The following is a 25092-nucleotide window of genomic DNA, read 5'->3' as shown; positions in this document are numbered from 1 at the left end:
CTAGACGTCTCTATCAGACGCACGTAGATTCTAGGAGCCATATATAGAATCTAGTCCTAACTGTCCTTACTAATTGCAAGCAATGTTAAGACATAGTAGTGAACATTTCAGCAAAGTAATTAAAGAGGATAGGCTGGGCATTACCCCAAGTGTCAACGAGTATAAGATATAACATTTCACAAAGTTAAAAATATGTATGTGAAAAGAAGGTACTCTCAGTTATCTTAAGCTGTGACGCTCTCACGTCTAAGGCTTCATAAGGCAAAAAGAAATATGAGCCATCCCTTTAAAGATCTCATTTGATGACCCGGATACATCCTTGAGTAAACCGTCAATGTGAATGTGAATAGTGCAATATAATAACAAGTTTAGTAATGTACATCCAATACTTAATAGCGATGGTGTCCCCAAAACAAATAGAAAGACTCCCAAAAGGTAATAACTATCATCCAAAGCAAAAAGTCACAGTCACTCTAAATTAGTTCTTATCTAGAACTCAAATGATTGGTAGCAAGAAACTCTCCAATTAGCGGGCAGCCTTTACATTAAGGCACATCAATTTTTGTTGCTAAGGCGCATTAAGTGCACAAACTTAGCGTACTTTACCAGAAGGACTCCTAAGTCTGAATGCAGTAGTTTCAATTCATTGTCTCTATAAAGGTGTGTTATCTTGACACTCTTCTAGGTTTCCATTGTAGTCAGTGGTTGATAATTTCAAGCAACGCTTTTCTGGTGATTCCATATGATCTGGTTCTTTTTACAGAAGAAGTGAGTTTTCATAATTCCATCCACAGCCAAAATCATAGTAGATGCATTTCAGTCCAGTTCATGCTTTGAGAAAGTTGTAGCAGCTGTACAATAGGAACTTTACTCACTACCTTCATAGTGAAGCTATGCCAGTTTAAAATTCAGCCTGACAGGCACATCTGAGGTAAACGAGTTGAGTTCCTGCTTCCATGAACTAAGAGGCTTATAAAGGCATATCAGATAAAGGATCCTGACTCTCTCTCTCTATACCCAGTGTGCCAAAAATTATTATATAAGAATGCCTGAAATTAGAATTTTAAGAGGGGGGGAATAATTTTATAAAATAATTTTTAAAGAAAGTACCTTTGCAAACTTCCAAAAAGGAGCTTAGCAAAACCACCTCCAATAGCACACAAAGGCTCATGTACAAATTTACACCTGCTCTGAAAAAGGTAGAAATGTAAGTGTGCATTCTTGGGGGATTATTTTATAAAGTCATTTTTCACATAGGCATGTAAATGGCTCGATAGAAATAAGAATGGGTATCCAAAACCATTTCACGTTCATGTTCATCTGTTATTTGTCATTTTCAAATAAATGTTGTCAAGTATACACTATGTCCATGTATTGTATGCATTCATTAAAGAGTGCCACTGACAATGACCAGATAGCCATTAGCAAGTGAGTTAACCGGTCGTCGGCCATTCCCAGCGGTTAACTCGCTTTGAGTATCAACCAGACAATCTTTAATTATTATTGTGGACAGGAGGTAACTATTTTTCAAACTGGTGCTACTCCCCTCCTGGCTGTTTAAATCACGTTGAATATCGATTACTATGCATTTGGAACCTATCCACTTGGGAGCTTTCCTATTGGATAAATAATGAGATAGATTCCCCCCCCCCCCCCCATTTTCTTAGAGAGAGTTATCTTGTTTTATATATATATATATATATATATAAATGTTCAGCTTGACCACAGGGTTATGGGCTCCTCCATGACATGGTTCAATATATTATTTGCTGAGTATATTCTTTGAAGCTTATTTATGTTTATTATATTGTGTAAATCTAATAATAATATAATATAAAAACATAAGAATAGCTATACTGGGTCAGACCAATGGTCCATCTAGCCCAGTATCCAACAGTGGCCAATCCAGGACGCAAATACCGGGCAGAAACCCAAATAGTAGCAACATTCCATGCTGCCAATTTCAGGGGCAAGAAGTGGCTTCGCCCCGTCTATCTCAATAACAGACCAAGGACTTTTCCTCCAGGAACTTGTCCAAACCTTTTTTATGCTAACCAATGTTACCAAATCCTCCAGCAATGAGTTCCAGAGCTTAACTATTCACTGAGTGAAAAAAATATCTTCTCTTATTTGTTTTAAAAGTATTTCCATGTAACTTCATTGAGTGTCCCCTAGTCTTTGTAATTTTTGAGAGGCTAAAAAACTGATTTACTTTTACTCATTCTACACCACTTGTGATTTTGTAGACCTCAATCAATCCCTCCTCAGCTGTCTCTTTTCCAAGCTGAAGAGCCCTGACCTAACCTTTCCTCAGATATGCCCATTAATATATAATAGGCTTCAAACAGGTGCTTTCTTAGTGCCTCAGTCTAGGTGCCTCATTATAGAATTACCTTATGTGAGCACCTCCATTTAGGCAAACAAGGATGCATATAAGTTCCGATTGTATAACAGATCTTGGGTGCTCAGAATCCATGATAGAATAGTAACTTAACCCAGTTTTGGCTTTCTAAAAGTGTCCTTAAGGTTGGTGACTATTTTCAATCAATTTTAGATAACTAGGTTTTGGGCCAAAAACAGACACCTAACTTTAGCTTTAGCTTCAAGCAGGTAAAACTGAGGCACCTATATTCTGCCTCGCCTCACCCTATGCTTGGAACAACCTTCCTGAGCCCATACGCCAAGCCCCCTCCCTGCCCATCTTCAAGTCTTTGCTTAAAACCCACCTCTTCAATGCTGCATTCGGCACATAACTCCTACCATTCAGTAAATCCAGACGGCACCAATTTGACTGCCCCTATCGGACTGACCGTTCACTTGTCTTCTAGATTGTAAGCTCTTTGAGCAGGGACTGTCCCTCTATGTTAAATTGTACACGCTGCGTAACCCTAGTAGCGCTTTAGAAATGTTAAGTAGTAGTAGTATTTAGGCTAGAGACTGAGGAGGCCATTTTAGAAACATCTGGATGTGTAAACAGTGACACTTACAGGTCTAGATTGTATACACTTGAAAATATCAAGTTTAGGAAGCTGCTATTTGTACATGCATATCACTGGGACACGGAGATTGAAAGGAGGCATGGTGGGGGTGTTGCAGGGGTGTGGTTTGAGCATGCCAGAAAATTAATCAATGAGAAGCAACATCTAGGAAAAATATCTCCATCAGTTTTTGCACCTGTCTTGAGGCATGCACAAGTGGCAGCTGCCAGTTAAGATCTGGGGTCTGAAGCAACAGGTAGGTGCAAAAACCAATGGCAGCCCCCTTCCCCAGACCCTCCCTGGTATCAACCATTCCCTCCTCCCCCACCTATGGTCCCCCTATGCACCATCTGTTACATACTCCACACCCTCTGTAGACCTCTTGACAGCATCTCATTTATCTCCATCCTCCACCAAACCTCCCAACCCCCCCCCCCCAACATAACAATGACCCCCTCCCCATCCACCAAATTCCCACTCTGGCTCTTACTAGAGGCTATCAGTGTTTAGAAGGGGCTTGAGATCAAAATGGCACCTCTAATTCTTAGAGATAGTCTTGCAAATAACGGCTTCCCAGGGGAAAGTTTTCATTCCAAAGGATCAAAGCACTAAAAGTTAGGCACCTAGACCTTTCGCATTTTGACTTAAAAGTAACATGATGAATGGTCAACTCATTTTGCCTAGTTGAGATGCATCCATTTATAAATTCCCATATGCAAACCAACATCAATTTCTCCCCTTCCTTGTGTCTTTTATCCAACCTCTCAAGCCCTCTTCTTTTAAAAATGTGAACATAAGTTAAAATATTTTATTAAAATGAATATTGGTAAAACAGCTGAAATTTTTTTTAAGTTTGAAAATGAACTATTTCCTGCTTCCAGAAGCCCCTTAAGCTACTTTTATCTATTTAAAATAATTTTTATTCTGCCTATATCTCATTAATAGATATAACAGATCTATTGGTGAAAATCTTAAAAACAGCAGAAGATTAATAGCGTACCATTCCAAATCCTTCTCTCTCTGATAGGGCCAATGGTGTTCACCGACAGGAGGAAACCCACAGTAGGCCATATAGTAATAATCCTGAAGATGGGAATTATATGTATGTTGGGATAAAGAGTTTTTACGAAAAGAATGGTCACATCCCTAATTATAGCATTTTATTTTTCACATAAGCTTCCCACTTTTAGGTATCTTCATGAAAACTGCACAGATCACTTAAAGAACATTGAAAACACTGTGGTCAAACAGAATCCAACCAAAATGGAACTTCAAATAAATGAAATTCTCAACAAATTAGACCAGTTGATCCCCAACGTCACATTCACACACATGAACAGCACAACAAGTGCCAAAAAGAGCATAGCTATATTACTGAACCCCAAGGACAAATACTGCATTGGAGATAACATAACTGTCCAACTTGATATGTACGATTATTTGGGCAACAGGAAAAAATATGGAGGAGACTTCTTAACAGCCAGAATCTTCTCACCAGAGCTGAAGGCAGGTTCATCTGGGGCAATCGAAGATCTCAACAATGGCTCCTACCTGGTGCATTTCACTTTGTTTTGGGAGGGCCGCATACAATTTTCCTTATTGCTGAACCATCCTAGTGAAGCTGTTTCAGCACTATGGAGAGCAAAAAATGGAGGATACAAACATGTCCATCACACAGGCAAGTTCACCAATGGAACACATGAAGAGCAAACTGAATGTGGCTTTCAGGTGGAACTTTCAAAGGAATTATGCAAATACCTAGACCAAAGAGATGAAGAGTTTTTTTACTGTATCAAACCTGTGCACCTACCCTGTGAGGCTTTTACTGAACTGACGAGTCAATTTACACAATACACATACCTCACTGAGCTGGAAAATAGTCTCCTTATCAGGTAAAGGCACATCACATCATCAGAGCAAAACACCACTCCTGTGATATATGTTGTCTGACAGAGCATGCGGTGAACAGGCTGTGGTCTATTGATTTAGGAAGCAGCTTTCCTTACTTTGGCTCAAGGAAAATGTTGGTGGCAGAATATTAATTTGTGATATTGTACCCCCAAAACAACATCACAGTTAAAAATCATCTAATTAGTTGATGCAATGTTTGATGGATTTTCTAAACTGAAGATGAAAGTGGGACTTTTCATCCCTTTAACATGAGAGATGAGATTTAGGCATCAAGCAGGTTAATAATTTGACATGGGTTGTTATATACATTAAGGTGGCATTTTAGAAGCTGTAGTGACAACATACATTCATTTGAAACTGTGTGGCAAATTTCATGACATTTCCCAGATTGTTTTGTATATTTTATTTTGCCTGAAACTGCAAAGAAAAACTCAAGGTTTCAGTTTTTTGTCTGTGTTGTAAATAATGCACACTTTTCTGAAAGAGTGTGTACTATTGGGAAAGTGTGTGCACTGTTTACGCAGAATGCACACTCTTGGAAAATAGTGCACACTTTTTTGGAAGTGTCCAACCTTTTTTGATAGTTTAAGCCAATGCGGACTATTTGCATATGTGCAAGTAGTGCATGCACTTGGGAAGGTGTGTGTACTATTTCCCAATAGTGCACATTACCAACAATATTGTTCCCAAAATGAAACTATTTTTAAAAACCTGAACAAAAAGAAAAATTTTGTAACAAACATGGAAAATGAAACAAAACAGTAATTTTGGGCTGTACTTGCCTGTAAACAGAGGTATTTATGCATGTATCTCAGATATACATAGAAAATCTGATTTTAGAAAAACGATATTTACATGAAAATGGCAAGAGAGCAGGGCTTGTGTGGTGCCAAAATGTCCTTGTGCATTCCTCATTTCAGAATGGGACTACACATGGATGCCTGGGATTTAGAGCTAATCCTTGGGACATATAGGTCTTCTAAAAGTCCTCATTTTTGGCAGTCTTTTACAGGAGGGATTAAGGAAGGTCATCTTCTTAATCACCCATTGTTTTCCCCCCCTCAGAATTGAAAATACAAAAAGTTTGCAGCCTCTGAACTTAATTAGGAGCATTTACACGTGTAGGATTCTAAAATGGCAGACAGACATACAAGTGTGTTGGTCAGCATTTACACATTTAGGTCCCTTTTACAAAGCTGTGCTAGCAGCTGCTGGTGTAGTAATTGTACACATTCCCTGATATTCAGCTGGTAGCGGACAGCGGGTTTTTTTTTTAATGCCGATCATCGCCAGCTAACGTATCCCCCAATATTCAATGCCGAGCCATATCCAGGTACCAACACTGAATATTGGGGGATACTTTTTGGCAGGCTGGGTGCCGGCACTTATGGAGGCCCGGCCAATATTCAGCCGGGGCTGCATAAGAGTTATGTGGTCCTGGCTGAATATCGGGCATTTTTTGTGTTAAAAAAAGCCCCTGAGTCCCCTCTCACCCCTTGTCAATGTCTTGTCTTTCCTTCCCCCTCCCCGCAAACCATACCAAGACCCCTGCTCCCCCCCCCCCCCCAGGCGTGCAACTAGGCCCTCCCCTTGATTGTCCAGCAGAGTCGTTGAGGGTAGGAGCACAGCTACCAGGCACCTGCACCTTGTGGCACGTCTCTAAAATGGCTGCCGTGACCTTTCACGACAGCTCACTGTACTATATGAAGTACCATGAACTACCATGAGAGGTCACAGCAGCCATTTTAGACCAGTGCCACAAGGGGCAGGAGCATGGGGGCTGTGCTCTTGCCCCCATTGACCCCGCTGGACCACCAGGGATACTGGTTGGCCCAGGGGGAGGGCCTACTTGCATGGATGGGAGCAGGGGTTTTTCTAGGGGTCTTGATGCTGGCTGGGAAGGAAAGGAGGGATATTTTTTTAAAGGAAAAAAGTCTTGTGGGCGTTAGCCCGATATTCAGAGCCAGCACCCACATAGCTAAGCGGTCTTATTTAGGACAGCTCTTGAGCTGTCCTAAATTAAGTCACTTAGCTATGTGGGTGCCAGTACTGAATATTGCTGGCATCTGCATAACCTGGGGCTCCTCCCTAATGCAACCCCTGACATGCCCATTTTTTAGTTGGGTGGTCTGAGGGGATATTCAGTGGCACTCTCTGGTTAAGTGCTGTTGAATATCCCCACTTAGGTGGCATAAAGCGATTTACTCGGGCAGGAGAGGCTCCTGCCAGCTTAAATCACTTTGAATAACGGCCCCTCTGTGACCTATACACACTAATCCAAGTTATGGAGATCTAACCCCACCCTCATCAACTATTCTATGATTTGGAGGGCTTTTGGCAAGTCACATAGAAGCCAAAATTCAATAAGGTTGCAAGTGTTAAATTTGTCTGAGAAACTTTACCTGGATATGCAGCAGAATTTATCCGTATATATCTGCTACTAAATATAAGTAGGTAAAATTATCCAGATACCTTTGGCACAGCCGTTTGTTCATACCAGCTCATCTGTTTAGCTTTATCCAGCTAGCAGTGAATATCAGCAATAACATGATAATATTTCATCACATCCCCAAAATATTTCCAGCTCCACCTCCTTTTAGGTAGACAAATTTTGTTCAAAGCAGCAATTTGCCTGGGCATAATTTATCCACTTGTGAAGGGAAATTCTATAAAGGGGCACCTACAAGGTGAGGCAAAAAAAAAAAAGTGACCCTCTAGAGTTTTTTTCCATTTTCTCAGCAACCACTTTGAATTTCAACAAGAAATTTTACATACTTACTCCCTTGTTTACTAAGCCGTGCTAGCAGCTGCCACGCGGCAATGCCCACACAGCCCATTCAAAGTGGCACTAGCATGGCCTAGTAAATAGGGAGGGGTGGGGGTAGGGTGATAGTCATCATACATGTATTACTATGAAATAATATTTGATTATCTTAAGCTTTGTTGATGTTACTAACATTTTGGCATTACTACCTAGCGATTTTTGCATGTTAAAAATATTCAAGCTAAAACACAGTAAAATAATGCCATTAAAACTATACAATTAACAATTTGTCAGAATTTCACAGTCACTGTGAATGCTCAAAGTGTTCACCCCCAGCTTTAACACAGGGCTTCAGTTGCTTTGGGAAGTTCTTAACAGCGTTGTCGGTCAGTCCCTGTGGCAGGCTGTCCCAGATCATCTGTGGCGCTTTCTTGAGTTCAGCAATTGTATGAGGCTTTGGGTGGAGCCTTGTAATAGGCCTCTAACATTGCTCCCCAGACAACTATCTATGGGGTCCTTTTACTAATGTATGCTGAAAAATGGCCTGTGGTAGTGTAGGCACGTGTTTTGGGCGGACACAGATCCATTTTTCAGCACGCCTGCAAAAAATGCCTTTTTAAATTTTTGCCAAAAATGGACATGCGGTAAAATCAGAACTGGTGTGCGTCCATTTTGGGTCTGAGATCTTACCGCCAGCCATTGACTTAGCAGTAAGGTCTCATGTGTTAACCATGTGGTAATCATCATTTAACCATGTAGAATGACGATTACCACCCGGTTTCTGCCATGCACCAGAAAATAAAAATTATTTTCCGGCACACGTAGCGGAAGTGCATCAAAAATGAAATTCCCTCAAGGACCATGCGGTAGCCGGAAGGTAACTCCAAACTGACGTACGTTGGGTGGACGTAGGTGCCTATTGCGGCTTAATAAAAGGGCCCCCATGTTACTGTGACATCATCAACAATAAACTGGTACCTTTTCTTTTTCAAATAATGGTAGTTTTACAATAAAAATGTTTTTGAATTGCTGGGTAGTCATGCTAAAATGTCTGTAACTTCTCCATGTTTAAAGATAATCTCATTCCACTTAGCACACAAATGTAGATAGTAACAACAAACAAAGCTGTAAATTTCACATTTAAATTCCAAGCCGCAAAAAACTCTAGGGGATTTAGAGCTGTATATGTACCCTGTGGGGCCGATATTCAAAGTGATTTAGGTGGGTAGGAGAGGCTCCTGCCGATTTAAATCACTTGTCACCACCTAATCCCAAATATTCAGCACTAAAGAGAGCAGAGCTGCTGAATATTGCCTCTGACTGCCAGCAAAAAAAGGAGCAGGTCAGGGGCAGTACGGGGGGCAGCATTTGTGGAGAAGCCCAGGGTTATGTGGGTGCCAGTATATTCAGTGCCAGCACTCGCATAGTTAAGCAGCTAAATTTAGGACCGCTCAAAAGCTGTCCTATCTTTGACTGGCCTAGCTACGCAGGTCCCAACACTGAATACTGGGCCAGGGCCACATAACTTAAAAAAAAACAAAAATTTTAAGCCCCCACGCCCCCATGACAATCCTCTTTCCTTCCCCCTCCCTCAACCAGCAGCATGAACCCCCAACAGAGGGCCACTGTCCCCCCAGCCATCCAGGTAGGCCCTCCCCCTGGGCCTACCTATAGCCTTGGTGGTCTGTGGTGGTCACTGGGGGCATGAGAGCAGGCCCCTCACTCCTATTCCTTGCAGTTGCTCAATGAAAATGGCTGCCACGACCTATTGCAGCAGCTCACGGTACTGTGTAGTGGCCATGGCCATTTTCATTCATTGGCCGCAAGGGGCAGGAGTGATGGGCCTGTGCTCCTGGCCCCAACGACCACCACAGACCACCATGGCTACGGGTAGGCTGGGGGGATATACTACCTGGATAGCTGGGAAACAGGAGCTTAATGCCGCAGGCTGGGGGAAGGTGGTAAAGAAAGAGGGCCACTGTCAGGGGGGCGGGAGAGGGTGAGGGGGCAAAGGGGCAAGGGGGCTTTTTTAATTTAAAAAGAAGTTATGCAGCATCAGCCTGATATTCAGTCGAGTTATGTGGCCCTGGCTGAATATCGGCCAGGCCCGCATAAGTTCCGGCAGCCATTTAATAAAAAGTTGACTGCCACCAGCTAAATATCAGGGGTGTATATTTAGGTGCCTAGAGGCACCTATATGGAGACTGTTCTACAAAGGAAAGTAGGTGCCTACTTTCCATTACAGAATACTAGTGTAGCAGTGCATATATATGCATATAATGTAGGGCGCCATTTTTTGACTCTTATGAGCTGCAGGAAGTAGTCATGGCAATACTGAAACAGCACAAGTTTATGATCAGCCCCTGACAAAGCTGATGGTGAAATGGGCACCCGTTGGGATCTTCTTCAGATAAGTGCTGCTTCACCCAATTTATTAACTATTTTGAGTGCGTGAAATATATTCTATGAAGTGATTATTTTACTAAGTGGAGGTTTTTTGACCAATAATTATGCTACCAGCTGGTTTATAACAGTATTATGAGTTCCTAGCAGTGAACGCTTGTGACACTACCCGGGTGTCTGAGGTTTTTCCTCCATTTAATCTATTTAATATTGAATAGCATTTGAAAGTGATTATTTTTCTTCCAGTATTACATTAGTATTTGTAATGTAGGTGTGACCACTTACACCAGTCATACAGCTGGCATTAATGTGTACTCCTAGATAGCTTTAAAGAAATGCATGCAAATTATATAGTATTCTATAATTTATGCAAGCTGGCATCTTTTTTGTAGAATTACCCTCCAATGTGGAGAGGAGCAGAGGAGGGGAAATTTCAATGCCTGAGAATTGATCCAACTAATTCTTAAAATTAGCTGGTCAAGTCTTTTGAATATTGACCCTATAGTCTCCCCATAGCAAAATATTTCATTGCAACCTGTTTAGGAAGTGACCTCAGATCTTGCAGCTTAATTTCCGCAGTCTTGCAAGCATCTGATCTATAAATAATATCACTTTGATGGCATGCTTGTGTTGTAGAAATAGAATCATTATCTCCTGTTGTCCCTATTGGTTTGAAGGTCGAATGTTCGTCTGGAAATTCCCAAAACCTTCACCTCCATTGATGTTGGTCACTGTAACAGTAAGTTTGGGCTTTCTTCGATTTTCATTGAGAGGGGAGAGGATTTGGTTGCACATACTGGTTTGTTTGGTGTAATCAAAACAAAAGCGCTATAGAAATGCTAAATAGTAGTAGTAGTAGTAGTAGTAGTAATCATGCCTTTACCACCAAATTTCTTACCACCATTCAAAACGCTGGACAAACTCTACTTACAGTTACTTCTCTTTGGTTCCCAAAGGTAATGCTGCCAAACAGATTGCATTGTTTATTTATTTATTTATTACATTTGTACCCCGCGCTTTCCCACATGTTGCAGGCTCAATGCGGCTTACATAGTAAATGCAATTACAGAGAAGAATATTACAATTGTAGTAAACGAGTAGTTGTAAGGATTGAGAACATGTGAGTTAGATGTAAATGCAAGCAAAGATGGGATAACAAAAGGAAAAGAGATAGGGAAGGTTAAGGAGTAGGGAGGATGATAAGGAAAAGAGATAGGGAAGGTTAAGGAGTAGGGAGGATGGTAAGGAAAAATAGAGGGATGTGGTAAGGAGTAGGAAGGAAGGTAAGGAAAGATAGGGAGGTGCATAAGGAGATTGGGAGATATGGAGGGGCATAATCGAACATCGCCGGCCAAATAGATCACCGGCGATCTATGTTGGCGGCGGCGCTACAGCTGGCTGGAACCGTATTACCGAAAAAGATGGCCGGCCATCTTTTTTTCGATAATATGGTTTAGCCCGGCCAAATACCTTGGAGTTTGCCAGGTTTGAGATGGCTGGGTTTGTTTTTCAGTGATAATGGAAAAAAATGCCGGCCATCTCCAACCCGGCGAAATCCAAGGCATTTGGTCATGGGAGGAGCCAGCATTTGTAGCGCACTGGTCCCCCTGACATGCCAGGACACCAGCTCGGCACCCTAGGGGTCAGTGCGGTGGACTTCAGAAAAACCTCCCACATGCATAGCTCCCTTACTTTGGGTGCTGAGCCCTCCAACCTCCCCCCCAAAACCCACTACCCACAAATGTACAACACTACCAAAGCTCTTAGGGGTGAAGGGGGCAACTACATGTGGGTACAGTGGGTTTTGGAGGGCTTCCATTACCAGCACAAGTGTTACAGGTGAGGGTGGGGGGGTGGGCCTGGTTCTGCCTGCCTTAAGTGCACTGCGGTACCCACTAAAAGTGCTCCAGGGACCTGCATACATGCAGGCCTCTAGGACTTGTTGCTGCTGTATAACCTTGGCACACCAGTTGACACCTGAAGACTAATCTCTTTGAAAAAGTCCTTTATTTGAATAAGCACGTTTACTCACAGTTAACTGCAGATCAGAGGTTGTGCCCCACTGGCAAACAGTCTCCCTGGTACTGAGATTAGCAGTAGGTCAGAGCTGGCAGAATGCTGTATAATGCCCTCTTTCAGCCACATTCAAGGTAACAACGTTCTCTAAAACGTGGGTGACACATGAAAGGGATCTAAAACTGGCTTACAAAAATGGCCACTACCTCCAGCAAAACAGGGCACAATCTGAACCCATTTAGCAGGGTGGAAAAGCACCATGGGAGTAGAGCCCAGTACCCTACACCCACCACAATGCATTGCTGATGTGACTCTGCAGGGCACCTAACAGAAAAGGTGTCACACTCACCCGAGAGCCACATTGCAACCAGGGAAAGGCTGTCGGAGGATACAACACATTCTGCTGTCATGGAGGTGGGTACGGCATTTGAGGCTGGCAAACAGGCTGGCAAAAAAGGTTTTTAGTTTTATTTGTTTAGTATGGGAGGGGGTTGGTGACCACTGGGGGAGTATGGGGAGGTCATCCCCCATTCCCTCCAGTGGTCATCTGGTCATTTGGGGTACCTTTTTGAGGCTTGGTCGTGAACATAAAAGGACCAAGTAAACCCGGCGATATACTGCTTATCGCCGGGTTTTTTTTCCATTATCGCCGAAAGCCGGCCATCTGGTAGCCACACCCATGCCTGCCCATGTCCCACCTTCGCTTCGCTGCCAACACACCCCTTTGAACTTTGGCCGGCGACGCGACGGGAAAGCGGCGATGTTGCCAAAAAAGCGGCTTTCGATTATACCGATTTGGCCGCTTTTCCGAGATCGCTGGCCATTTCCCGATTTATGTCGGAAAATGGCCGGCGATCACTTTCGAAAATGAGCTGGATAGTCTAAAGGGATAACAGTCATCAGGATCAAGTAGCTGGTTTGAAATTTTAATTACAGACATTCGGGTAAGCTTTCTTAAAGAGGTGGGCCTTCAACATTTTCCTGAAGGGTAGGTGGTCATTGATTTTCTGGATGGGTCTTGGCAGAGCGTTCCAAAGCTGGCTGCCCAAGAAGGAGAAACTAGACGCATAGGAGGTCTTATATTTAATACCCTTTCAATTTGGAAGGTGTAAATTAAGGTGGGTGTGAGACGACAATGATCTATTTCCGGCTGGGAGGTCAATGAGGTTGTTCATGTAGTTAAGGGATTCACCATATATGATCTTGTGAATCATGGTAAGGACTTTAAAATGTATTCTTTCTCTGATTGGAAGCCGTTGTTGCATATGAAATGGCCTTGGTGGCTAGGGAGCTGAATATCAGGTGCACAGTATGAGACAGGTGCACAATTCCAGGCTGCTGATCCTTGGGGACACCAAGGTCCATTGTCCAGGCTGATCTTTTTTATAAAACCACAGGACCTTTCTATCTGCGGCAGAAGTTGCTAGATAAAGCAAAACATAGGTTCAGTAATGCTGTACATATAATAAGTACCACTGAATTAATATGGCAGCTATTTACCTACTTCAGTACATAAGTTAGGCCAGCTTTCTTAAAGGTTTGACTTATGTATGTAAGTTATCCAGAAAGCAGCTGAATTGTACCACTCTCTGAATAACTTTTGGCCTGGCCCCCAGCACTCACCAGAAAGAAAGAAATATGCATAGGGTTGCCATCTAGATCCAGATTTGCACGACAAGGTTGATCCAGTCCTGACCTTACCCCATTGCATGTAGGAACTTGTGGTTCTGATTTCCCCACAGGATTCCCTACAAGTCCCAGCATGCACTGGGGTAAGCCCAGGATTAAATCAACCCTAACAGGTGACTCTGGATCTAGTTGAGAACCCTAAATGTGCATACCTTCATGCATTTACCCCCAAATTTTATAAAAGTCACTAAAAATGGCAAATGAAAATTTGCAATAAATTTAGGTGCAGGATCCTCGCCTAAATTTTACACACAAGTTCAAAAAGGGGGCGCAGAAATGGGAGGGTCATGGGCAGAATGGGGCATTCCTAAAAATTCCTTGGAGGCCCAGGCCTGAGGAATTTTGTCCATCCTGCCCCCCTCCCCTCAGTGGCCCTGGACCCTCCCATGCCCTGCCCATGCACCTCCCCCATGAACACCCCTTGCAGTTACATGCTACTGCAACCTCCATGCTCACATACTACATCACTCTTAAATGTTGCATGCCACTATTTTACATGGCGTCTAGAAAAAAGGGATCTCCAACATTTTTCCAAATTACCCAAAAACCTCTTACTTCTGCGTGAAATTCAAGATATTTTTGAGAAATTTATTTTTCAACTTGAGCTCCAGCGCATCGCGTTCGCAAAACACTCAAGCTCTTAATTAATAAAATCCCAGAATTCAGTGGCCCGATATTCAGCCCGCGGGAGATAGCCAGGCTATCTCCCACGATCCACGCTGAACTCGGATATCCAATGCCAGGCCATTTCCGGTGACTTGCATTGAATATCTGGGGTTTTTTCGGTTGGTTTGAAGATAACCGACTATGTCGCTATTCAAACATAGCTGTTCATCTATAACCAGCTGAATATATACTAGGGTTTGACTTGGCTAAATATGACTGCCAAACCTGATTTAAATCTTGGCAGATAGCCAGTTATATCATGTGACATAACCGGTTATCTGCCAACCGCTAACCATGGATATTCAGCGGAGGATAGCCAGTTATCCCTCGCTGAATATTGGTGGATAGCTGGTTACGTGCTATTTAACTGGTCAGCATCCATTCTGACCAGTTAAATAGTGCTAAATATCAGGCACATTGAGTCAACAAATCAATGGCATCAAAGACTTTGGGGCCCTTTTACTGAGCCACATAGGTGCCTATGCGCACTCAACATACGCCAGTTTGGAACTACTGCCCGGCTACTGTGTGGCCCAGGTGGTAATTTCATTTTGTACGCGCATCCAGTAGGCACGTGTGGCACTAACCGGGCGGTAATCAACATTGTACGCACGCTGATGATTACCATCTGGTTAACACATGAGACCTTACTGCTAAGTCAATGGGTGGTGGTAAGATCTCAGGCCCAAAATGGACGCGTGCCAATTTTCATTTTGCCGCACATCCATTTTTGGCCAAAAAAATGCATTTTTTGCAGGTGCGCTGAAAAATGAACCTGTATGTGTCCAATACATGCATCTACACCAGTGCATGCCACTTTTTGGCGAACCTTAGTAAAAGGACCCCTTTGTGAATATGTGTCACGGACTGTCACAGAGTAGTGAGCCCTTGGGCCACTGCCAGTGACCAGCAGCAGCAGGTGAACCACCCAAACAGGAACAGAGGCTGAACACAGACAGGCTGGTACAAGCAGGACCAGAACTAGCAGGATGGGAATGGAAGCGGTAGATGAGCAGGGCTGGAATAAGCAGGACTGGAACAACTGGATTCTGGAATGGGATTGGCTTGGCTGGAACCAGATGCTGGAACGGACTTGGCTTGGCTGGAGCCAGATGCTGGAATGGGCTTGACTGGAACCGGATTCTGGATTCTCAAACAGGATTCAAGATTCTCAAAAAGGCTTGGCTGGAATGGATTCAGGATTCTCAAACAGGATTCAGGATTCTCAAACAGGCTTGGCTGGAACAGGATTCTGAAAGCAGACAGGGTTGTGGAGGAACTGAAGCTGAAGACAAACAGGGCAGACACAAGCAGGATTAGAACTGAAGCTTAAGACTTGCAGAGCTGTAACAAGCAGGGTTGGAGTAGAAGTTGAAGACTGGCAAGACAAGAACTAGCAGGGCTAGAACTGCAACAAACACACACAGATGAAAATTCATCTGAAGACCTCTGTTGCAAAGGCAAGCCTGAAAGTTCCCAGGTGCTTAATAAAGGCAATTACAGATGAGGTCACAAGTAAGAGTGAGGCTTAGCAGCAAAAACACCAGAGCATGGCTTGGCAGCAAGAACACCACAGCGAGGCTTGGCTGCAAGAACACCACAGCGAGGCTTGGTTGCAAGAGCACCAAAGTGAGGCTTGGCTGCAGGAACCCCAAAGCAAGTCTGGAATGCTAGAACATCAGAATAGGACTGGAATCAACTCTGGAACATGTTTGGGAAACAGGAAGAAGGCAGTCCACAGCAGCCATAGGGCATGGTCACCAGGAGGCGAGGTGAGTGTAGGCATGGAATACAGTCACAACCGTGACAGTACCTCCCCCTCAAGGCTCTCCTGGTCCCCACGGGAGGTCTGGGCTTCCAGGGATATCTTTGGTGGAACCTGCTGGTGAGTTTAGGTGTATGAACAGGAACCACAGAACTGGAAGTTGATAGCAAGGCTATAAGTTGAAGACAAGGCTGTATCTTGCAAACAGTACTAGAGTAGTACTACAAGCCATGGACTGCCATGGGCTATCCTTGAGACCATAAGCTCCCCTGATAACAGGAATGTCCTGAACCCTATAACCCGGGTCCTGTTCTTCAGGCATGGTATGAGATAACAAGTCTTGAGGAGTCTTCTTAGAACCTCCGTTGAAAGGAATCTAAGTCTTGGACGTAGTGCAGGTTTCAACCTGGAGCTGACTGGTCTGGGGTGAAACACAAGCGGTGGCCAGAACAACCGCAGATGCATCAGAGTCCTGGAACTGTGAGTCACTAATATCAGTCCAAGCGTCAGAATCTAGGTACTGCTGTTTGCCGACCATACTGCAAGCATTGGGGACGAGACAAAGTTTTCTGCAAGAATTGATCCAGTCTGTGATCTCACCTCTTCCCCAGTCTAGGGTCGGATTGTGTCTCTGTAGCCAAGGTAGACCCAGTACGATGGGTTGCACTGCTGTCTGATGTTTTCCTTGTGGTCGCCAATACACAAGCGCACCGGAACCATTTGTATGCTTACATATCCTTGAATGCAGCCACAGACTGAAAAGAGCGGAATGGTCTTAGGTAACTCTTGTGTAGGAATGTTAAATTGATGGACCAGGGATTCGTCTATAAAATTTCCACCAGCCCCAAAATCCAGAAAAACTTCAGTATGATCGTTTCTTTGACCTAGATCAAGCACTGATGGAATTAGAAATTGAGTATGAAGAAAACCAGAAGATAAGCCTACTATGGTGCCTGCGGTCAGACCCTGATCCAAGGACCCAGGTTTATTTGGGCACCTGCGCATCACCGCAATACAGACATAGGTTGAGGGTCCGACGCCTCTGATACTCTTGCATCGAGAGTGGAGTATGACCCAATTGCATGAGATATACAGATTCTAGGGGAGAGGCCTACCTAGGACTAGGATCCTGTGATGCATACTGATAACTCGGTGTCTTAATGCCTATCTTTTCTGAGGAGCTCCATTCTCAGCTACGCTCTTGAAATTGAATATCATATTGCAGAGCCCAATCAGGTCGTCTAATCTGGTTGGAAGCTCACATCTGGCCAACTCATCCTTAATTTGGGGTTCCAACCCCTACCAGAAGGTCGCGACCAGACTCTAGTTGTTCCAAGCCAATTCAGAAGCCAGAGTGCGGAACCTAATAGCATAGAGGGGCACAATCGAATGGGGACGCCCATCTATAAGGGCGTCCATCTCTGAGGACGGCGCCGTGAAGGGGCGGGGCATCCTGTATTATCGAAACAAGATGGGTGGCCATCTTTTGTTTTGATAATATGGCTGGGGACGCCCAAATCCCAACATTTAGGTCAACCTTAGAGATGGTCGACCTAAATGTTGAGATTGCCGACCTTAGAGATGGGTGACCTCGGTTTTCACCGATAATGGAAACCGAGGACGCCCATCTCAAAAACAACCAAATGCAAGCCCTTTGGTCATGGGAGGAGCCAGCATTCTTAGTGCACTGATCCCCCCCTGACATGCCAGGACACCAACCGGGCACCCTAGGGGGCACTGCAGTGGACTTCACAAATTGCTCCCAGATGCATAGCTCCCTTACCTTGGGTGCTGAACCCCCCAAAACCAACTCCTCACAACTGTACAATACTACCATAGCCCTTAAAGGGTAAAGAGAGGCACCTAGATGTGGATACAGTGGGTTTTGGAGGGCTCCCAATTTACCACCACAAGAGTAACAGGTGGGAGGGGGGGGGGGGTGGGATGGGTCTGGGTCCGCCTGCCTGAAGTGCACTGTAGTACCCACTAAAAACTGCTCCAGAGACCTACATACTGCTGTCATGGAGCTGCGTATTACATTTGAGACTGGCATAGAGGCTGGCAAAAAATGTTTTATAATTTGTTTTTTTGGGTGGAAGGGGGTTGGTGACCACTGGGGGAGTAAGGGGAGGTCATCCCTGATTTCCTCCGGTGGTCAACTGGTCAGTTCGGGCACCTTTTCAAGGCTTGGATGTGAAAAAAATTGGACCAAGTAAATTCGGCCAAAAGCTCGTCATGGACATCCTTCTTTTTTCCATTATCGGCCGAGGACGCCCATCTGTTAACCAAGCCCTCGTCCCGCCTTCGGTACACTGCCGACACCCCCCGTGACCTTTGGTCGTCCTCGCGATGGAAAGCAGTTGAGGACGCCAAAAATCGGCTTTCGATTATGCCGATTTGGCTGACCTTGAGAGAAGGACGCCCATCTCTCGACTTGTGTCGGAAGATGGGCGTCCTTCTCTTTCGAAAATGAGCTGGATAGTCGCCCAGGGTCCGCGTTCCCTGCTTTAATCTCAGGAGCACAGAAGTTGCAAATGTAACCTTCCCAGGTTCCTCAAAGACTCGTTTAAACTGTTCCAGGAAACTATGGAGATCATGAAGCACTGGGTCATCCCTTTCCCAGAGAGGAGAGACCCATGCTAAAGCTTGACCGGACAGCAGAGAAATAATATAAGCTACCTGGGTTCTATTGGAGAGAAAGTCTTGGGACTGAAGCTCAAAACTTATTTTACACTGGTTGAGAAAACCTCTACAGTCTTTGGGATTACCGTCATATCTCGGTGGTGCCTTAAGACGGATACCTGAAATTACAGGAGCAAGTGTCAGTAGTGGGTCCGAGCTCAGAGGAACCGAAGCTTGAGAAGCTGCTGATTTCAGGTAGTGGTCCTGGAATGCCTCCAGAAATTGCTGCAGCTGGTCTATGCGTGTCTCCAGGCCTTGCTGGAACTGGTCCATGCGTGCAGACAAATCTTGGATGGCTTCATGATGATGTAAAAGCTGAAGAGAGTGCTCATGAAGCCTCTGCAAGGTGGATGGTTCTGCCGAGCTCATGGCCTTTGCAATCTGTCACGGACTGTCACGGAGTAGTGAGCCCTTGGGCCACTGCCAGTGACTGGCAGCAGCAGGTGAACCACCCAAACAGGAACGTAGGCTGAACACAGACAGGCTGGTACAAGCAGGACCGGAACTAGCAGGATGGGAACTGAAACGGTAGATAAGCAGGCCTGGAATAAGCAGGACTGGAACAACCGGATTCTGGAACGGGCTTGGCTGAAACTGGATTCTGGAATGGGCTTGGCTTGGCTTATCTGGAACCGGATTCTAGAACGGGCATGGCTTGGCTTATCTGGAGCCGGATTCTAGAACGGGCTTGGCTGGAACCGGATTCTGGATTCTCAAACAGGATTCAGGATTCTCAAACAGGCTTGGCTGGAATGGATTCAGGATTCTCAAACAGGCTTGGCTGGAACAGGATTTTGAAAGCAGACAGGGTTGGAACAAACAGTGGAGGAAATGAAGCTGAAGACAAACAGGGCAGACACAAGCAGGATTAGAACTGAAGCTGAAGGCTTGCAGGGCTGGTACAAGCAGGGTTGGAGTAGAAGTTGAAGACTGGCAAGACAAGAACTAGCAGGGCTGGAACTGCAACAAACACACACAGAAGAAAACTCATCTGAAGACCTCTGTTGCAAAGACAAGCCTGAAAGTTCCCAGGTGCTTAATAAAGGCAATTACAGATGAGGTCACAAGTAAGAGTGAGGCTTGGCAGCAAAAACACCAGAGCACGGCTTGGCTGCAAGAACACCACAGTAAGGCTTGGTTGCAAGAGCACCAAAGTGAGACTTGGCTGCAGGAACCCCAAAGCAAGTCTGGAATGCTGGAACATCAGAATAGGACTGGAATCAACTCTGGAACATGTTTGGGAAACAGGAAGAAGACAGTCCACAGCAGCCATAGGGCCTGGTCACCAGGAGGCAAGGTGAGTGTAGGCATGGGATACAGTCACAACCGTGACAATATGTCAAGGTTGAAGGAGGACACTTTGAACAGAAATTATGAATTAACTAAGAAAAACCCTATTATACTGTGTATTTTCAAAGGTCATACTGATGTTTAAACAATTGCAAAGTATTTTGAAACTACGTAAGAAGTCCCGTTTTTTTCTAGACACCATGTATAATCTGAGCACAGCAATGGCACTTACATGTAGGTGCTAAGGTTATAGAATTAGAGGATTAGTGGCTTATACTCATTAAAGTTACATATATACTACCAGATTCTATATAGTACGCCTAGAGATCTGTGCCGAAATCCAGGCATATTTTATAACAATGTGCATAACTTAATTGGCTTAACAAGCTAATCAGCATTGATAATAGCACATACATAATGAGCAATAATGAGCACTAATTGGCAATAAGTAGAATTTACACGCACAACTCGCTAAGAGTACTCTGCAATGAACTGCGCCTAAAACCTAATGCGTGTATTTCAAAAGGGGCATGGTCATGGGTGGGGAAATGGGCATTTCATGGTCGTTCCAAAATTTATGCATGTAGTTATAGATTGTGGCCCAGTGCATGTAAATCCATGCGCGGGGATTTACGCCACATTTTCATTGGTGTGTAAACACTGGGATATCAACTAAGTGATTTCTATATACTGTGCCTAAATCTAGACGCCACTTATAGAATACGCTTAGGCGGAAATGTTTGTCGCACAGATTTTTTAGGTGCCTTATACAGAATCTGGCCCATAGGGGGGGGGGGGAATTCTATATATGCTGCCTTACAAATCAGCACCATAATACCACGTGGTTAGTGTGATCCTTTAAACTACGTCTAAAGTTACACTTGGTGTATAGAATATGCTCCCATGCCGTTCTTGCGACTAAAATTTAGGCGCACCCATTTAGGTCAGCTAAAACCAGGCCTAAATACCTGCACCTAAGTTAGATTGGGTGTATTCTATAATAGTGCGCATAGTTTTTTGAAATGCCCAAAACCTGCCCATTCCACACCCATGGCCACACACCTTTCTTGACTGCACATATTAGAATTTACACGCTACGCGTTATAAAATACACCTAGAAAGTTGTGTGCATTCTAATTAAAGTAAATTTGTGCCGCTAATTGGTCGTTAAGTACCAATATCAGTGTTGATTGGCTTTTTAATCAAACAAATTAACACGCACATCTTAAGGCACCATATATAGAATTTGTGGGATAAACAACAGCAGTTTTCAAATATTGGGCCCACAATTTATTGAATTGTATTCTTCATGTAAAAAGGCCAGACAACACAGGGGTATGTTCAGAACAGAATCTTCACTCAGCAAACTGAAACTTGAAATAAGTGGTGGTCGTTGCATACACTGCCAGCTTCCTGAATAGCATACTATTGTATTTCATCCTAATAGAAAATGACACCTTGACCAAAGAAAAATGCACAACTGGATTCAAGTACCACTTCCCAGGAGGATATTTCTTGCAGAATACATGGAACCCACTCTTCTGCAAAATGACACCATACAAAACCATGGATGAGATTAACACTTGCCTGAAAGGAAAGCTGCTGTATCTCATTGGAGACTCAACCATGCGTCAATGGATGGATTACCTAATGGACACAGTGAAGAGTAGGTATTTCTGTTCTCCTAATACTCTGCTCATGTTTATCATGATTAGACAATAGTTGAAAGTTGTCACAGCTGGAAGAAACATAAAAACAGCCATACTAGGTCAGACAGATGGTCCATATACCCCAGTATCGTGTTCCAAACAGTGGTCAATCCAGGTCACAAGTACCTGGCAGAAATCAAAAAAATAGCAAAATTCTATGGTAACAATATCAGGGCAAGCAGTGGATTCCCATGTCTACCTCAATAGCAGACTATGGTCGTTTCCTCCAGGAATTTGTCCAAACCTTTTTAAAACCCAGATATGCTACCCACTCTTACCACATCCTCCAACAATGAGTTCTAGAGTTTATCTATTATTTGAGTGAGAAAATATTTCCTCCTGTTTGTTTTTAAAGTATTGCCATGTAATTTCATTGAGTGTCCCCTAGTCTTTGTAGTTTTTGAAAGAGTAAAAAATTGATTCACTTCTACTCGTTCTATACCACTCAGGATTTTGCAGACCTCAGTCATATCTCCCCTCATCCATCTCTTTTCCAAGCTGAAGAGCCATAACCTCTTTAGCCTTTCCTCATATAAGAAGAGTTCCATTCCATTTATCATTTTGGTCATTGTTCTTTGAACCTTTTCTAATTGTGTTACATCTTTTTTGAGATACGGCGACTAGAATTGAACATAATAGTCAAGGTGAGGTTGCACCATGGAATGATACAGAGGCATTATAGTATTCTTGCTTATATTAACCATCCCTTTCCTAATAATTCCTAGCCTCCTGTTTGCTTTCTTGCCTGCCACCACACATTGGGCAGATTTCAGCACATTGTGTACAATGATACCTAGATCTTTTTCTTGAGTGTTGACTCCCAAGGTGGACCCTACCATCAGGTAACTATGATTTGGATTATTCGTTCCAATGTGCATCACTTTGTATTTGTCCACACTAAATTTCATCTGCTATTTGGATGCCCAGTCTTCCAATTTACTAAGGTCTTCCTGCATTCCGCATGTGTTTTAACAACTCTGAATAGTTTTGTCATCTACAAATTTAATCATCTCACTTGTCATTCCGATTTCCAGATCATTAATAAATATGTTAAATAGCACCGGTCCCAGTACAGATCCCTGCGGCACTCCACCATTTATCCTCCTCCATTGAGAAAACTGGTCATTTAACCCTACCCTCTGTTTTCTGTCCAATGACCAATTTCCATTTCACAACAGACATTGCCTTCTACCCCATGACTCTTTAAATTTCTCAGGCTTCCCTCATGAGGAACTTTGTCAAAAGCTTTCTGAAAATCTAGATACACTAAATCAACTGGCTCACCTTTATCAACGTGGTTATTCATGCCTTCAAAGAAATGAAGCAGATTGGTGATGCAAGACTTCCCTTGGCTGAATTCATGCTTTGCCCCATTAAACCATTTTTTAAAATGGTGTTTCATTGTCCACCTTCCAATCTTACGGTACTATTGACAATTTTAATGACAGGTTACAGATCACTAACAGCAGATCATTAATTTCATGTTTGACCCTGGAAGGGGAAATAGGAGAAAATGAAGAAAAATAGACAGATGCTAACCTCAGGGGTTGGGGGGGATGGTCTCCTTAGTGCAGGAGGAAGGGATAAGGACACAAAAGAGTGATAGTAGACATGGGAAGGAGGGACACAGCCTTACTTCCTGCTGAGGTATGATTGAGAAAATAAACACCAACACCTAGCAGAATATATTTTAAAATATCATAGAGAGCCTAATATATATCACAGGGTGTCAAAATTCTTTATACTGGTAAACTGCATTTAATATATATACATAATGAAGGCAAGTTCCAAAAGTTATTTATCTAGGTAAATGCTTTTTTCTGAAGATAGACTAGCTATTTGAAAACTACCCACCTTTCCTGCAGGCAAAAATGGGCAATGATGGTGCTTTGAATTTATGTGGCTGTCTTTTTGCAACTGCAGTTGCTCTTGGACACTCCCTAAAGTCTGCCACTTTAGGGGGTTCTTTTACTAAGGTGTACTGAAAAATGACCTGCGGTAGTGTAGGTGCAGGTTTTGGGTACGCGCAGAATCATTTTTCAGTGCACCTGTATAAAAGGCCTATTTAAAATTTTTGCTGAAAATGGACATGTGGCAAAATGAAAATTGGCACGTCCATTTTGGGTCTGAGACCTTACCGCCAGGCATTGACCTATTGGTAAAGTCTCATGCGGTAACTGGGCAGTAATGACCTTTGTGCGCCAAATGCCACTTGGCGTGCATTCGATATGCGCGGCAGAAAATAAAAATTATTTTTCAGCTGTGCATATTGGACACGTGTCAAAAATGAAATTACCACAAGAGCCATGAGGTAGCTGTATGGTAACTCCATTTTGGCACAGGATGGGTGCATGTAGACACTTACGGAGCTTAGTAAAAGAGCCTCTAGGCTACTGCCTAGTTTACCTGATGATTATGCCAGCTCTGTTACCTAATTTCATTTCATCACAAGATGTTCTAATCCAGTCCTTTTTTTGTTTTATATCCCTCTGAATGTATTCAGTAGAGAAGAGTTCATTGCTTCTACCTCTGAACAAAAGCTATCCTTTAACTATGCAATTCTGTTTGTTTTCCTTAGCACTGAAGTATTTTAACCTCTATGGAGGTGGAGGGCCAGTGACTCGCCTAGCTCTGGATATGGACAGAAACATTAAAATCCAAATGAAAAAGCATGGCAACCCATATATCGTCCTAAGTTTCTATACATTTAAGGAGGATGCATATATCACCAAGCAAATTGATGCCATAGCAGGAAATAAATACACAGCTATAGCATTTACTTTTGGAATGCACTTTCGACTCTTCCCTCTTCACATCTTTATCCGAAGAGCGCTTAACATCCGCAAAGCGATAGAACGTCTGCTCATCAGGAGCCCAGACACAAAAGTTGTCATTAAAACAGAAAACACAAGTGAAATGAACAAGGACTATGAAAAGCTTAGCGATTTCCATGGCTACATTCAATACTCTGTACTCAATTACATTTTTCAGGATCTCAATGTCGGTGTCGTTAATGCCTGGGACATGACTGTTGCATATGCTTCAAATAATATTCATCCACCCCGAGAAGTCATCAAGAATGAAGTTAGCATGTTCCTAACTTATATCTGTTAAAGCTGCTGTACTAATGTTAGATAATTGAAAATATTAGGGGTCCTTTTACTAAGCCATGTAGGCGCCTATGCGTGCTGAACGCATACCAAATTGGAGTTATTGCCC

General features: G+C 43.4%; 1 protein-coding gene across 2 annotated transcripts in view; it reads left to right on the top strand.

Annotated features, from left to right (window-relative positions):
• Window positions 1-25092, top strand: part of LOC115481812 (NXPE family member 1-like) — a 37505-nt gene extending 12413 nt beyond the window's left edge. For both annotated transcript variants that reach the window (XM_030221214.1, XM_030221213.1), the window contains exons 3-6: window positions 4155-4870; window positions 10734-10795; window positions 21612-21830; window positions 24452-25092. In XM_030221214.1, coding sequence (XP_030077074.1) covers window positions 4155-4870; window positions 10734-10795; window positions 21612-21830; window positions 24452-24987 — 1533 coding nt within the window. In that variant the 3' untranslated portion in view covers window positions 24988-25092. The remainder of the gene's footprint in view (window positions 1-4154; window positions 4871-10733; window positions 10796-21611; window positions 21831-24451) is intronic.

This window comes from Microcaecilia unicolor, chromosome 12, assembly GCF_901765095.1.
Source record: "Microcaecilia unicolor chromosome 12, aMicUni1.1, whole genome shotgun sequence".
Classification (NCBI taxonomy): Eukaryota; Metazoa; Chordata; class Amphibia; order Gymnophiona; family Siphonopidae; genus Microcaecilia; species Microcaecilia unicolor.
This window is presented reverse-complemented; position numbering and strand designations above follow the sequence as displayed.